We start from the raw sequence: 15,480 nt of genomic DNA, 5'->3' as shown, positions 1-15,480 counted from the left end.
TTGTTGTTGTTGTTGTATACTATAACGTTTGGCGCTAGGTTTGTTTATTTATTTTATTTTTTTTCTGAGGTTTTACTTGGTATCCTAACAGTGCATGATACCAACAAAAAAAAGGAATATAAAGGAGGTTAATTTTAAAGAAAGAAAAAGAAAATACCTGATCTTGTTATGGAGTGGTCGAGCCGATTTTAGTCTGTTTGGTTGTTGAGAAACAAGAGGACAAGTAAGGGCAGAAGCTGCTGGATCTCTTTGTATATATACTCCTTACAAATGGTGAGGAGTGACAGGCTCACAGCTTTGAGATTAGAGATACTCACCTGAAACTGAAGCAAATGTAATATTAATAGGAGGCACATTGTCTGCTCTTCTGTTATGATGTTCTTTCTATTTGCTCCTATTTGTGCAGTCACGGTTAAACTACGTCAATATTTTATATTCATATTACTTTTTGTCTTATTATCTTTATAAAAAAATCAATATAAAATGTTGACGTGAGTTCCGTACAAATACGAGGGAATGGAAAGGGCACGGCAGACAATCTGCCTCTATATTAATTAGAGGTATTAAATGGGTGGGCCCACACAAGAACGGCACGGGCACGACCCATTTTAAAGAGACGGCGCAGTTCAAACTCATTTAAATAAAGGAAAACTAATGAAAATGACTTGAAAACTTTGAGTTTTAATGATAAAGACAAAATAAAGGGTAAAGTGAATAGTACCAGGATTGACTTTTTAGTGTAAAAATATGGTTTTTCGTTAAAATAAACAGTACCGGGTGCTTTTCGTTAAAGTTCCCTTTAAATAATGCAAGACATTATTCATAACAAGTGACCAGGCCGGGCATAAATTTTGGTCCAATGGCCCGACCGGCCCATGGCACCTTCGGCTATAATGGATCCTCGAGCCGGTATCATCAGTTCAATTTTATAGCAATTGAATTGAAGAAGACGAGTGAACCCTTTGCTAGGGAAAAGCTGCCCGGCTTGAATCTTCGAACCAAAACTTCAACCCAGTTGACGTCTCATTTCACTCTTGTTTGCACCTCACTTCTCCACTGCCCCAAAGAAGATGGCTCTATCGCTGAGCAGACCAGGGTAGCAGTCACTATTAGTGAGAAAGCTTGCCCCTGTACCGCTACCCTGGAATCTGAGACAAGTAAATGGTTAGTGAACCAAATCTAGGAAGGTTTATTATATTGCATATTTCCCCTTTTTCTTGTAGCTTTTTTATTTTATTTCTAGAGGAATAAGGTTTTGTCCTCTTCTTTTGATGTATTTTTTTTTCTTATTGTTTGAAAGGTATGGTTTATGACTCACTAACTAGGTGTAACGATCTTTTTTTCTATAATCGAATTTCTCTCCTACCATCAATATGAGCTCAACTACTTATAAGCACACATGCAAGGTTCTCCCTCTCATCAACGTGTGATTCATTCTCAACATGTCTCCTTACGTGTGACAGATTTTCAAGCCTAAGTTCTAACACATGAACAACATAATTCGGGCGATGTGGAGCACGTGTGGCCATTGGGCTTCACACGTTGGACAACATGCTCTGGTACCATGCAAAAAGTTGAGGTTCCACCATAAAACCAATTGGCAATATGGAGATTAGCCCATGCAAGGTTCATCATCTTATCAATGTGAGATTCATTCTCAACAACATACATATATCCCCGTTGTTTTCAGAAAAAATGGGATTAGTAGTAAGACCTCACACTACATTGAACTTTAACGATCCGAACAGTATACTTTTTAAGTCTTTATTCATAGTTCATCCTTGCAAAAAATTAATTCAATCTGAAACCATTTGTCTATTTAATTGTTATGATGAAATTTCATTGTTTCTTAGAACACAATATGTGGTTGTCAATTTCTTTAAACTCATTTAGATACCTCAAATATTTTTTATTTGGTTAATATTTTGTAAGTATGATATGTGAAGTGCGACTTAAAAAATAAAGAATTCGGGTTGCTTAAGTTTGATGTGGTAGAGGCCCCACAAAGGATCCCATTTTTATGTAGTTATCATGTAATTATTAACTATATATTTGATGACAATCATGACATATAACTTCTCTATATGAAATTGTACTCGTGCCAAAAACATTTCACGTTGGAATCAAACAACCTTGGTCTTAAGTGTAATTTACTTATAGATTTTGAGTGAACTAAGGGCTGAGCTCAAACCAGACTAAACAAGAATATCCCAGTAAAGCCATGCTTTTCATCCTCTTAACAAACTCAGAATATCCGGACAATGAAGCCCCATCTATTTGTCATGAGTCTTATTTTGTTATCTCGGCATCCACCTACATTTCAAATACAACCATAAAGTTCAAACTATGCCTCTTAATTGCCAACTTTTTCTCCACACATTTTTCACATCCTTTAGGGTACGTTTGTTGCATCGGACTATTTCGGACTGAATTAGCTGTAGGGACTAAGCTGGACTGGCTTAGACTAGACTAAGCTGAACTAGTTTAATTAAACGTTTGGTGCAATGTTGGACTAAAGTGACAAATTAAATATTTTGCTATTTTTTATTTTAGTTTTATAATTTTTTTTTATTTCATGTTTTTTATCTCATTGCATTCACAAAAGCTAGACTTTGCTCTTCTTCTTCACTGATATTAACCTTTTATTTTCTCTGCTTCCAAAAATCCCAACCACCGTCTCCAATCTCTTCAATGGAATCCAATCATCTAGTGCGATTCAGTTGCAAAAGCCCCAATCTCTTCAAGATGTGTTATTAATTTGTTTGTAGATGTTCTGCAGGATAACTATGGTCAATTTCGAGACAAGATTCAGACAAGGATGTAGAGAAGACTAGGAATAGTTGTCGATAGAGCACATCTAAACATCATTTTGAAGTGATCAATTCAATTCCAAACGCTCCAATCTCTTCAAGCTGAACATCTTCTTGACGTGTTGGGCTGCGATTTCTGTTCGTTCATATTTCAGATTTCAATTTGGGGATCTAGGGTTTCTGGGTTTTTTCTCAACATATTGGAAATCGGCGGGCAAGAAAATTTCTAGCACGAGGCGTTGGCGAGGTGTTGGAGTTGGCGACGAGGTTGATTTGGGCGACGGGGTGTGCAGTAGCTGATGATGCAGAAGATAGGATTATAGGGGGTCTTAGCAATCCCATGGTGGAGCACGGGATTCGTAGTGATGCGGTAGCGAGGGCCGTAGTCTGTGCGAGTCCTAGCTAGTTTCATTTACTTTAATCCCAACATGCGCCAAACATGGGACTGTAGTCCCAGTTAAGCCAGTCGCCCTTAATAACATCAAACAAACGCACCCTTAGAGTATCGGTGAAAATCCTATTGAGAGAGAGAGAGAGAGAGAGAGAGAGAGAGAGAGAGAGAGAGAGAGAGAGAGAGAGAGAGAGAGTTATTAATTAGACTTTTACTTGCGACTTCCAATGTCAACCATGGGAGTTTTGTTGCTGGCTTCTGCTCTCCTGTTGCTAATTCAGTTTTGCTCTGCTCTCCGGGTTTCATATGATGGAAATGCCCTAAAAATTGATGATGAAAGAAGAATTGTCATATCTGGCTCCATTCACTACCCCCGCAGTACTCCTGAAGTATGTTAACTGATTACCTTTATAATGAATTTTAGTTACTTAGTCACCTTCAATGCAAATATGATCACCACACGTTGTATCAAAATTGCTAAGTCTAGACGAGAAATTTTAAAATATCAATAAAGTTTAGACTCAATTTTTAAAAACGCCCTACCAATACACTAGTATCACAGAAAATTCTCAACATGTCACCAAACTAACAATACCTTTTATAGATGTGGCCATCCTTAATCCAAAAAGCAAAACACGGAGGTCTCAATGCCATTGAGACTTATGTGTTCTGGAATGCGCATGTACCTCTTCGTCGTCAGGTTTAATTTCTTTTGCCCCTTCTTTTTCCATAATAATTTTTGTTTTGCCATTTTAAGTGTACATATTCACTCATAATATTATTGTTAAATTAGTATGATTTCACCGAAAATCTGGACCTAGTAAGATTCATTAAGGCCATCCAAGAGACAGGGCTCTATGCTGTTCTTCGAATTGGACCATATGTTTGCGCAGAATGGAATTATGGGTAACATTTATTTTTCCCAACTTATACACTTATATTTTGACCTTTAATTTTGTCTACGCTCAACATATTATAATATTTTTCAACTCTTTCCTGCAGAGGTTTGCCTGTGTGGCTGCATAACATACCTGGCATCAAATTGAGGACAAACAATCCTGTGTTTGAGGTAAACTTTTGAAAAATATACATGACATTGACTCAATGGTTTGTTTCTATTTTCAGTTTATTTACTCTACTTTTGTTATACTGTTTATGTTTTCAGAGGGAGATGGCAAACTTTACAACCCTAATAGTTGTTATGATGAAGCAGGATAAACTTTTTGCTTCGCAAGGGGGACCTATTATAGTTGCTCAGGTTTATAATTCAGCCAACTTTTTATGATTTTAGTTTTAGTATTTAGTAGATTTCCAAACTGGTGTACACCATTGCCGATCTATCTCCCACTTTAACTTTTGTTTTGATCGATTTCCCCCACTAAACTATTGTAAATCTGCAATTTTTCCGTACAGTCATGTTCCCCCCCCCCCCCCCAACTTTTCACCAAATGTCTCGCTAAAAATGGACATTTTGAAAATAAAAAAGAATGTTAAGAAATAAAAAAATCACAAATAACATTCAATGAGTGACGTGATCTTTTTGGATGAAAGTTGGGTATAACATGATAGTAAGAGGGAAATTGGTAGTTGTACCAGTTAAAATAAAAGCTTAGGAAGCAAATCACGTTGTACGAATTCAGGATGTAATTGTCGAAATACTTTACATATTATCTGAATATAATATATAACCAGAGTTATATTTTTCTTTTTTAATAGATTGAAAATGAGTACGGGAATGTTATTCGGTACTATTGGGATGAAGGAAAGCAATACTTACAATGGTGTGTGGGGTTGGCTGAATCTTTCAAGATTGAAGTGCCCTGGATTATGTGTCAAGAGAATGATGCTCCACAACCAATGGTTTGCTTATAAATATCCATGGAAAATATAAACAAATCTACAATGAATTTATTTTTAAATTTAATCTTCATTGTTTTATCTGCAGATTGATACCTGCAATGGCTGGTATTGTGATCAATTTCAACCTGCCCACAACAATAGTCCCAAGATGTGGACAGAAAATTGGACTGGCTGGTTTGTTTGTTTATTTTTCTTCTTGTTACTCTCTAGTCTTCTAAGGAAATTAGTTATTTGATCATTATATTTTAATTAATTTAATCTACATTAAAATGTTGGATTTTTAGATCGTCGAGCCCGCCCTACTCTAACGACACCGATATTATCCCCAACTTAACTAGTTGCCCAATTAGTCAGATATGAGATTTTACTACAAAAGATCTCGGTATTAGTTAGAGTAGAGAAATCCTATTTAAACCCCTTTGATTTTCTTGCATCCACCGGTGGGACTTTAACATAAAAGATGGATTAAATTGGATGTTTGTGGAACATTGTTCTAACCAACTTATCTATGCTTAAGGCTGCAAAAATTGCTTTTGAATATTGTAATATTTCTTTAGGTTGTTGGGGCATGCAAGATCCGCACAGGACTGCCGAGGATCTTGGGTTCTCTGTTGCACGTTTCTTTCAGCTCGGTGGAACCTTCCAAAACTATTACATGGTAATTATACACTTCACTTGGTGCCTAAGCTCATTTACCAATTTAAGTTGGTCATTCGACCATCTTTCGATTATTAATACGCGTAAGCAATACGCCTGCAGTACCATGGTGGTACGAATTTCGGTCGTGTAGCAGGCGGTCCTTACATCACCACATCATATGATTATGATGCACCACTGGATGCATATGGTAATTAAAATGCAGAAAATCAAGTAATTAGCTTCTGTGTTTGTATGAATTTTGTATGCCGACTGATTCTATGTTTTAACAATGTGAATAGGTAATTTGAATCAACCCAAGTGAGGACATCTTCAAAAGCTCCATAATATCATCCTATCAAGGGAGAGGGCACTGACTTATGGCGTTGTAGATAAAATCGATTATGGAAACATGATGGAGGTACGTACGACATTTATGTGTATATTTTAGAAGCAAAAAAAAAAACTTTCAATCAGAAATAGAACTGGAGACATTAAACAAACAATTAATCATACAAAAAGCTTTAAACCATGGTTTAGTGACCATTTGTTGTATGTTTACAATGTGAGAATTGTAGTGTACGCGGTATCAAGGTCATCAATGATGACTGTGTAATTAAGAGAGAAGAAGAGAGGTTGGGAGAGAAAGAGATAGAGAGAGAGAGAGTATACTTTGATATATTCCTGTTTTCTTACTTTAATACAAGCATATCATCTCCTTTTATACTTGTTACATTACTTAGCAAACTATTTCTCAACGATCTTAACTAACTTTAACAAATTCTTCAAAAAAAAAAAAAAAACTAACTTTAACAACTATACTGCCTAATCTATTGACACATGGCAGTATCTTGACCCTTGCTAAAGGCTTGATCCTTGTCACTTACATACTGTTCTTCCCGTTCTATTTTTAAAAGTTTATAACTGGTTATATTTGTGCATACTTCTCCATACAATTAAACATATTTTTCTTTTCAACTTTTCAGGCAACATCGTACGATTTTAATGGAAGTAAAATCTGTTCCTTTGGAAATGCAAATGAAACAAATGATGCCGTTATTAACTTTGAGGGTATAATGTATAGAGTTCCCTCTTGGTCTGTTTCTATCCTTCCTAATTGCTCTCATACTGAAGTCTACAACACTGCCCAGGTAAATGTGATCAAATTTTTACATATATAATACTTCTGCTAGTCAATATATATTAAAAACTCATATATACATGATAATTTTGAATGTTGTTTATAAGGTTAATACCCAAATATCAGTAATGGAGAGAGTTCTAAATGGAGCGGATGATAGTAAGGAGCCTTACGCTTTAAACTGGGTTTGGAAGCCTGAGCACTTTACACACATCAAGAACGGCTCGGTTAAGCATAGCAATCTGACTGCTAATGAACTGCTTGATCAGAAATTAGTAACAAATGACACAAGTGATTACTTGTGGTATATGACTAGGTGATATATGCTTCATTTTCCTCCTTTTTAAAATTTTTCTTTTTTCAGATAGTCTTCTTTACCGGTTTTTATCATCTCACAAGAATGTAGCAGAACTTGTCATCTTGTATTGAAATTTATGTGTTTTTAGTCTGGAGCACATTTCAACTGATCCAATTTGGCGTAACAAAGAAATTGCGCTACGGGTGAATACCAATGGGCACATCCTTCATGCTTTTGTTAATGGAAAACACATGGGTAACCTTCATTTAGTTTGTCACTACCATTTTCCTTGTTATATTTCTTTTAGCTAACTATATCGTTATTGAATTCAGGTACAAGAGCTGCTAAAAATGGACAGTTCAGCTTCACTTTTGAGACAAAGTCGTTCAACCTAAAGCACGGGTAGAATAATGATTTATCTCTACTCAGTGTCGCTGTTGGCTTGCAAGTAGGCGTTAAATCACAATTATAAGTTTAAAGCATTTGATTCTTGTGATGATTATAATCTAACATATCTAACGTTTACTTCGTTTTGAATGTTAAGAATTATGGTCAATTCTTTGATGACGTAGATGTTGGGATTCATGGTCCTGTTCAGCTGATTGCACGAGTAAAGAATGGTACAGAGGTGATGAAGGACTTGAGCAAAAATGAGTGGACATATAAGGTTGGAATTGATGGTATACACAAAGGAAAGTACAAAATTACTGGTCATCATGCTGCTAAGTACAAGTGGAATACAAGAGACATACCAAATGGAAGGATGTTTATTTGGTACAAGGTACTTACTATATATATCATACTAATTTGCAATTGAACAAAATTTAAAAGGTTTTTTTGCACATTAATCTGGATTTTTTCTATTCTACTTTTTTCAGACAACTTTCAAAGCTCCTCTAGGGACCGACCCCGTTGTAGTGGATTTGATGGGGTTGGGTAAGGGTCATGCCTGGGTGAATGGCAAGAGCATTGGCAGGTACTGGTCAAGTTACTCTTCAGATGAAATTGGGTGTTCACCAACATGCAACTACCGCGGAGCATAAACTGATAAGAAGTGCTTGACAAATTGCGGGCTCCCTTCACAGAGGTGGTAATCAAATTTTTTTATCTGTTCATAGATATATTTGTTTGTGTACCTTCTGAATCACTGACCACACGTTTTTTCTTTGTTTTGGAGAAAATTTTCAGTACCATGTTCCGCGCTCGTTTCTTCAAGCTGATGATAATGTTCTAGTTTTATTCGAAGAGTTTGAAGGCGAACCTAATAATGTCAACCTTCAGACTGTAACAATTGGTAAAGTTTGTGCAAATGCTCATCAAGGGGGAGGCACCTTGGAGCTATCATGCCAGGGAGGAAAATTTCCATCCAATCTTAGATTTGTCAGCTTTGGTGACCCAAAAGGCACTTGCGGATCCTTCAGTAGAGGCATATGCGAGTCTCCTCTAGCTTTCTCAGTCATCGAAGAGGTATCCTTCAAAGCCATCTAGTTAGCTATTAACAAATTTTTCGATATTTTTTTAGAGTTGTGGATTAATTTTGTAAATGGCAGGCGTGCATTGGCAAAGAAGAATGTTCTATTGATGTTACTGAGGGAAATCTTGGGCCAACCTCTTGCTGGGCGCCGAATCGACTGGTTGTTGAAGTTGATTGTTCTTATAATGTCTACTAGCTTATTTAGGGTTCATAGTTGTATATAGTTACTGTGTTTGGAGTGTATAATCTTCTTATATATTTTGAGTTAGTTATTTATCATATCTGGGTAAGGCTTTTGCATAGCATAAAGCCTTGTTAGAATCTCAGCTTTGGAATGAGTTTATAAGTTCTTCTTTGTAAATACTAGTTTATCTCGGTTTCAACTTTGTTATGATGCGTGCAAGATGATATGCAAGTTTTCTTCATTTCTTCTCTTTAAGAGTTTGGAAAACTCTAAAGTGAAGAAACAAAACAGCATTTCATCTTTTTCAATACATTGTTCAACAACGCATAGCATTCTCCTTTCTCCACAAGAGTAAGGCAGTACTATATGTCATTGACTGACCACATTGTTTCACCAAAATTTTCATAAAACATGAACTCAATATTCATACATATTGTAAATAATTTCGCTAAATTGAAACAATAATTGAGGGGATGTTTCCGTGCAAGACGTATAATTACTCTATCATAATTAAAATGCTTATGTTGCTAGATGGTTCACTAAATCAAACATTAGGGTTGAAATTAATCTAATTAATGATCCAAATTCACTATTTATCAACACAAAAATCTTATATTGTCTTACTCCTTAAGAGAAAACATTTCCCATATCGAAAAAGAAAAAGAAAAATCAAATATTTAAGAAACAAGCAAAGATCTCTCTCATGAACCACAGTAAATAGGGAATTCCCACAAAGTGAGAAAGCAAACACTTACAGCAGTCAAAGAAAATAAGCGTCTGGGACAAGGCATCTTGGCATTCTTAAGTTTGCAGCAGTATATTTCTTCATCTTCATCACAACACGATATGATAATATTGCCGGGTGAGTCCAGAAACACTGTCCGGGGTAATGGCGGAGACCACAAACCACAGACCACTCTGCTCGTAATTGAAGTCGTACGTATTGGGAGGCATAAAAAAAAATTCCCGAGAAGCCTCTCAGATACTGACTTGGAAACCATTTGAACATTTGTAGTAGTACTAGTACTGTTCGGGCAAGGATTCGGCCCTGGCACAGCTCCCCTGGTGTGTTGGCACTTGGCGTTGATGTTGGTTGTTGGTCGAGTTCTTGTTGCTTGGTGTGCTACAAGAAGTGTACAAAGTTAGTTTTGAAAGATGCCTTTGTGGGGCCTTAGGTGTAGGCCTTGAGGCTCACGATTAAAACTAACAAAGAGCTAGGCGTGCCACTGTTATCTCAATATAACAGATGTTGAACAGATTTGATTTAAGTCGATTACTTGCGCCCCAAGATACTTAAACTTCTCGTTATCAAATGATTGTCACATATGTGTTAAGTCTGCATTAAGTTCTTTTTTCTTACCTTGTGACCAAGGACTTTTACTTATAATTTTGTATGTTCAAATGAAGGGAGTTTAGAGCCCTCTTAATCATTTGATTGGTTACAGTTAAACGCTTAAAGAAGTGATGTTAACTTGCTTAGCCATATTTGATCATAAATGGGTCTTAAAGCGAGAAACAATTGCAAGTGAGTTAAAACATAACAGAATATGCATTTAAACAATAGATCTACAAACTGTAAGTACAAACGCAAGGAAGTTGGGCAAGATTTCACCTTGTCGGGCAAGGTTTAAACATCTTGCAACCACTTCTCTTTGAGTTTGTAGAAGGGTCGTGGGTACTGGGAAATGGAAATGTAAGTAGGAAATACAAACAAGGTTTCTGAAAGGGAATCGATACTACGAATCTAGGATAAGGTAGCAGAGCTTCTAATTGCCAAAAGATGGCCTTCTACGGGGAATCCATGGCTAAAAGGTGCATAATCTAGACGAAGTGCAGCTTTTTGGGTGTTTGCTTGTCTGAGAGGCAAGTTTGTATGTCTTTTGTTTGATTGGTTGAATGTCCTTTTCTCTGTTATCTCTCTTGGCTTTTATAGGCAATTTGGCTCGATTGCTTTAGGTTTACTCTTGGCCGATGACTTTCAGGGGTAGTGAGTCATTTTGTATTTACACATTGATGCCATCAGAAAGTTCTTTTTGGTTGGTATTGAGTTGGTCTCTGTCACTTGTCACTCCCATCATAGACATGTGACCTATGCCTTAGCTGAGAAGACTTCAATTTGTTTCAGGCTTTATTGCTGGGCTTCGGGCAAATTCAACTTGTTTTGGCGCCTTTAGGCTTCCTTTATGCTAAGCTAAATATTCAAATATTAACCCAAACAAGTACTGCTTGAAGATCTGCAGTTGTACTTTTCGAATTCGATGAGGCTGTTGAAGAAGGATCATATATGGACATACTGAGAGAGTTGAAGAAGCGAGAGAGTGAGATAGAGAGAGAGAGAGAGAGAGGCAATTATATATGGTGGGGACGCGATCGAGTACCATGATTTGAGTTCTTTTATTTGATTTTGGGGTTGGCCCCTTTAGATATTTAGGTTTTAAAGCATCTTTAGGTGTGATCCAAAAAAAGTTAAAAAGTTTTGTAAATGTAAAATGAAGACCATTGAGGGGTTATCAGGCCCTTCATGTTTCATTGGGTCCATTCTCGCATACACACTTTACCAAATTCCCTTGTAATTGTGCTTAAGGTGTAAGTGTTGTACCGGAAAATCAGATTCCCATCATAAAATTTCGAAAGTTCAAAGATTTGAAATCCAAAGTTCTAAAGGAAAGAAAAAGGGCATGCCGTTATAGACGGATCTTAAAAGTGTATAACTAAATTAGAAAAAGAGATTAATCACAACATCAACAGCAATTTGATAGGATGAAATGTCTACATTACTTCTAATATAGCGCATATAATATCATAATATTGTAGTGCGATACTATTTTTACTATATCAAAAATATTAAGATGGTGTAACTATTGTATTTGCATTGTGTATCTACCGTTGATATAAAACTCATAATGATGTGTGTATTTTATATATTGACAACGTGGTTTGAATATTGAGGATTTTAATGGTTTGCTCACAGTTATAAGCAGGAGGATCCACAGAAGAAGAACGATGTCAGATAAAATAGAGACTATGATGAGTTGGGATCGAGCCCGACTCTATGAGAGAGTAAGAATCGCAAAGAGAGAAGAACGTAGACGTTCTCCATAACCCTTGCATTGACCGAGAGTTAGGATCATAAACTACTATCATCTCCTGGGATCTGGCACTCTAAACTTGATTCAAAACTCCTATGCAACAAAAACTATAAACTTCTCATTTTTAGAAGTAAGGAGCCGTTTATTCTCTTCAAAAGCAGACTTGTTAAATAAAAAAGGAAACTTACGATTTTTAGAAAAACAATTAAAGAATCTAAGAATTGTTTCATCATTTCATTCAACTATTAAGGTGTTTATATAAAGGGTAATGTTAAGGAGAACAAATGATGTGGTTGTTGATGATTGAATTATTACTTAAATGTTGACTAACGTGCTTATTTCTTATAGGTGACACGTCATTTGGTTTAAAATTTGATTTGTTTAGAATTCTTATATAAAAGTGTGGCTTGTTAAAAATAGAAAGCTAGGCCTTTCATTGTGTACTGAAAAATTAAATTTAGTTCCATGCAAGAAAACTATAAATTTAATTTAAGTCACTTGATATGCAGATTTAACATATATGAGAGGTTGTTAAACGTTTCATAACGAGGCTAGAACACCCTATAAGATGTCAATGGCCCATCTTTAGCATGTCATTTTCAAATATCTCCATAAAATTATGAAGTTTTAATGAACTTTCATAGACTTAAATGGGAATTTAAGAGTTTGGTTTGGTGGGTGAAGTTGGATTTATCAAAAAGAATATTTAGTAAAAAAAAAAAAGAAAATTACACAAACAAAAAAGAGTACTCATGGTATTTACATGGAGGTTTCCTCACTGTACAAATTCCTTTCATATCAAGTTTCTGGCGCTTTTTAATTAAAAAACACTTTCACAATTCGCACTGCACTCTTCCCAAGTTCCCACCGAAAGCTCCACCACCCTGCAACTCTCTCTCTCTCCTAATTCGAATACCGAAAGCTAGAGAACTGCAGAAATGGCTGGATACAGAGCCGACGATGACTACGACTACCTCTTCAAGGTGGTCTTGATTGGGGACTCCGGTGTGGGCAAGTCCAATCTGCTCTCCAGGTTCACTAAGAACGAGTTCAACCTGGAGTCCAAATCCACCATTGGAGTTGAATTCGCCACCAGGACCTTAACCGTTGACGGCAAAGTCATCAAGGCTCAGATTTGGGACACTGCTGGCCAAGAAAGGTCCTCACTTTTCTTCTTCTTCCATGGATTTCCCCATCTGGGTCTTGCTACTTTTCGATTTTATTTTCTGGGTTTGCGAATTTTTTTATGCTGGATTGGTAGGTTATGTGCTTTGGTGAAGTTTAAATTGTGGGGTTTGGTGAAAGTTTGGATAGATTTGGGTGTTTATTGTTTCATGTAGTTTATGTTTAGCTCAGATTTGTTGAATTTTGGTTTAGTTTGTGTGTTTAGGAAGATTTAGGTTCTCTCTTGTTGTTGCAGAAACTCTTTGATCTTATGATTTGGGTGGTTTGTTTTGGTTTGCTTGATCTTTGAATAGTAGGTGGGTTTTAGATCTTGGCTGGTTGAGATCCACCCGTAATAAAGGAAGAATATAAGCTAACCGTGGTAGTGGTGGTTTTTCTTCTCGGGCACGTGCCGCTGTCAGGTGCCCGATTTTCGAGACTGAGATCAGTGAGGTTCCTGATTCAGCTGTTGTAGATCTCCTTAAATTCCTTCTATTTGTGGACTGAGATCTTAAATTTAGTGATTAAGTGTCATTCCTTAATTACTAAACATAATGAGAATGCTTCATAGTGAAGCTTCTGACATGCCTTTAAATTAACTAAATGCCAACGAACAAGCGGTTAGCACAATATTTAAACATTGTCTAGCAATTTAGTGTAAGTTTTTAGAAAAGGCCATCAGTAAATATAGGAAAGAAAAAGAGAAGGAAGGACATGGATTTATCTGCAACCAAATATAGAACGCCCGGAAATTGACCTCCTCTTTCCTTTATAGATATAGTGGTGCAGCATCGTACTAATAGCTTCCCCTTTAGTTACCCTTGAGTTATAACTTACTTGCCAAAGATTATCTTCTTTCCCTTTAAATGCTGGATAGGAGTTTATGGTGGCGGTTAGAACTTACAATTCATTAACAGGGTGGGCTTTAAGGGTTGACAGAGAACGGCAGATTAGAAGGAACAGGACCGAGCCAAATTAGCATCTGTCGTGTCCACATATATTGTGACAGTTAGAATCTAGGGACTAAAAATGCGAAGAAAAATAGTGGTTGTGGACTGTTGTTTTCTTTTGAGATTTTCCAAGTGATCCTTTAGACATGGTCGTTGTTGTTAACTAATAACTAGTTGAGGGGAAATAGAGGTTATTTTTGAGACTCATAGTGAATCAATTATAAAAAAACATAAGCAATTTCATCTTTTAAACAGCGACAAGTCAGCCATATTAATGAGGACATGTTATACGATTAAAGTTTGATGCAGTGCGAGGACTTTTGATAATTATGCTTATTTGCTTCTTGTTATGAGTTTCACTTTGTTTACATTTCATCTGGTGGTTATGGAGGCTCAGCTCATAAGATATATCAGAAAAGGAATGCTATAAGCTGATAAATATATGCTTTCTGGTCCTCAAAAGCTAAAAGCTAATTAACATTGCTTTTTCTTGTTTATTGGCATTTCAGTTAGTGCAACTTATTAAGTCCATATTATATATCTTTTGGAAACTTAAAGCATCATTATATTAATCAAACTACTGTCGTTAGTATATGGATGATAGATTGTCCAGAATGTTACATTACTATGATGGGAACTAAGTTCAGGTTTACGATTTCTAATAGTGAATTGCGGCTTGTAATCAATTTTTGGCAAAATACCTCCCCCCTTGCTTTTGAAGTCTGTTATGACATTTTCTCTTAGTGATGCCTTTCTACTTATTTTTTATGCTAAAGTCTTCCCTCTTGGTTTCATAGGTATCGCGCCATCACTAGTGCGTACTATCGCGGGGCTGTGGGTGCACTCCTTGTGTACGATGTCACTCGCCATGCGACATTTGAGAATGTTGACAGATGGCTGAAAGAATTGAGGAACCACACCGATTCCAACATTGTTGTGATGCTTGTTGGGAACAAATCAGATCTGCGCCACCTTGTAGCTGTCTCAACTGAAGATGGGAAGTCCTATGCCGAGAAGGAATCACTGTACTTCATGGAAACATCTGCACTGGAAGCAAAGAATGTGGAAAACTCCTTCGCTGAAGTTCTGACTCAAATATACCATGTTGTGAGCAAGAAGGCAGTTGAAGGGGGAGAAAACGGAACTTCATCAGTCCCAGCACAAGGAGAGAAAATAAATATAAAGGATGATGTGTCTGCTTTGAAGAGAGTCGGGTGCTGCTCAAGCTAGGCCTGGTAAACAAAACTTGATTGAATGAATATTGCTTCGATGTACTGTGTAATATTTTGCAGAGGGACAAACTAGAGAATACCGGAACACGAAATTTTTACTGAGTAATCTAGCTTATGTTATCCTCAATTAGTAAACAGTACAGCACCATCTATGACTTTAAATTTGTTAAAGTTCAATATCGGAATTCACTCAGCCTCGCTACGAGTAAAACTTCCTTATCATTGTTGAGAGTTTTGAGTTCAGAACGCAT

General features: G+C 36.5%; 1 protein-coding gene and 1 pseudogene across 1 annotated transcript; both read left to right on the top strand.

Moving 5' to 3' along the window:
- The first annotated feature begins 3,437 nt into the window (after positions 1-3,437).
- Positions 3,438-8,971, top strand: LOC126614347 (beta-galactosidase-like; annotated as a pseudogene).
- Positions 8,972-12,688: 3,717 nt separating this feature from the next.
- On the top strand, positions 12,689-15,422 carry LOC126616384 (ras-related protein RABA1b). Its single transcript, XM_050284438.1, has 2 exons — positions 12,689-13,042; positions 14,795-15,422. The coding sequence occupies exons 1-2, from the start codon at positions 12,822-12,824 to the stop codon at positions 15,225-15,227; spliced, it is 654 nt and encodes a 217-aa protein (XP_050140395.1). The 5' UTR covers positions 12,689-12,821; the 3' UTR covers positions 15,228-15,422.
- Positions 15,423-15,480: the final 58 nt, after the last annotated feature.

This window comes from Malus sylvestris, chromosome 3 (genome assembly GCF_916048215.2).
Source record: "Malus sylvestris chromosome 3, drMalSylv7.2, whole genome shotgun sequence".
Lineage (NCBI taxonomy): Eukaryota > Viridiplantae > Streptophyta > Magnoliopsida > Rosales > Rosaceae > Malus > Malus sylvestris.
This window is presented reverse-complemented; position numbering and strand designations above follow the sequence as displayed.

Bases quoted from the DNA above. Each gene is read 5' to 3' on its own strand.
- LOC126616384 (XM_050284438.1), top strand. From the start codon at position 12,822: ATGGCTGGATACAGAGCCGACGATGACTACGACTACCTCTTCAAGGTG. The intron at 13,043-14,794 runs GTCCTCACTTTT...TTGGTTTCATAG, and splicing joins GACACTGCTGGCCAAGAAAG to GTATCGCGCCATCACTAGTG.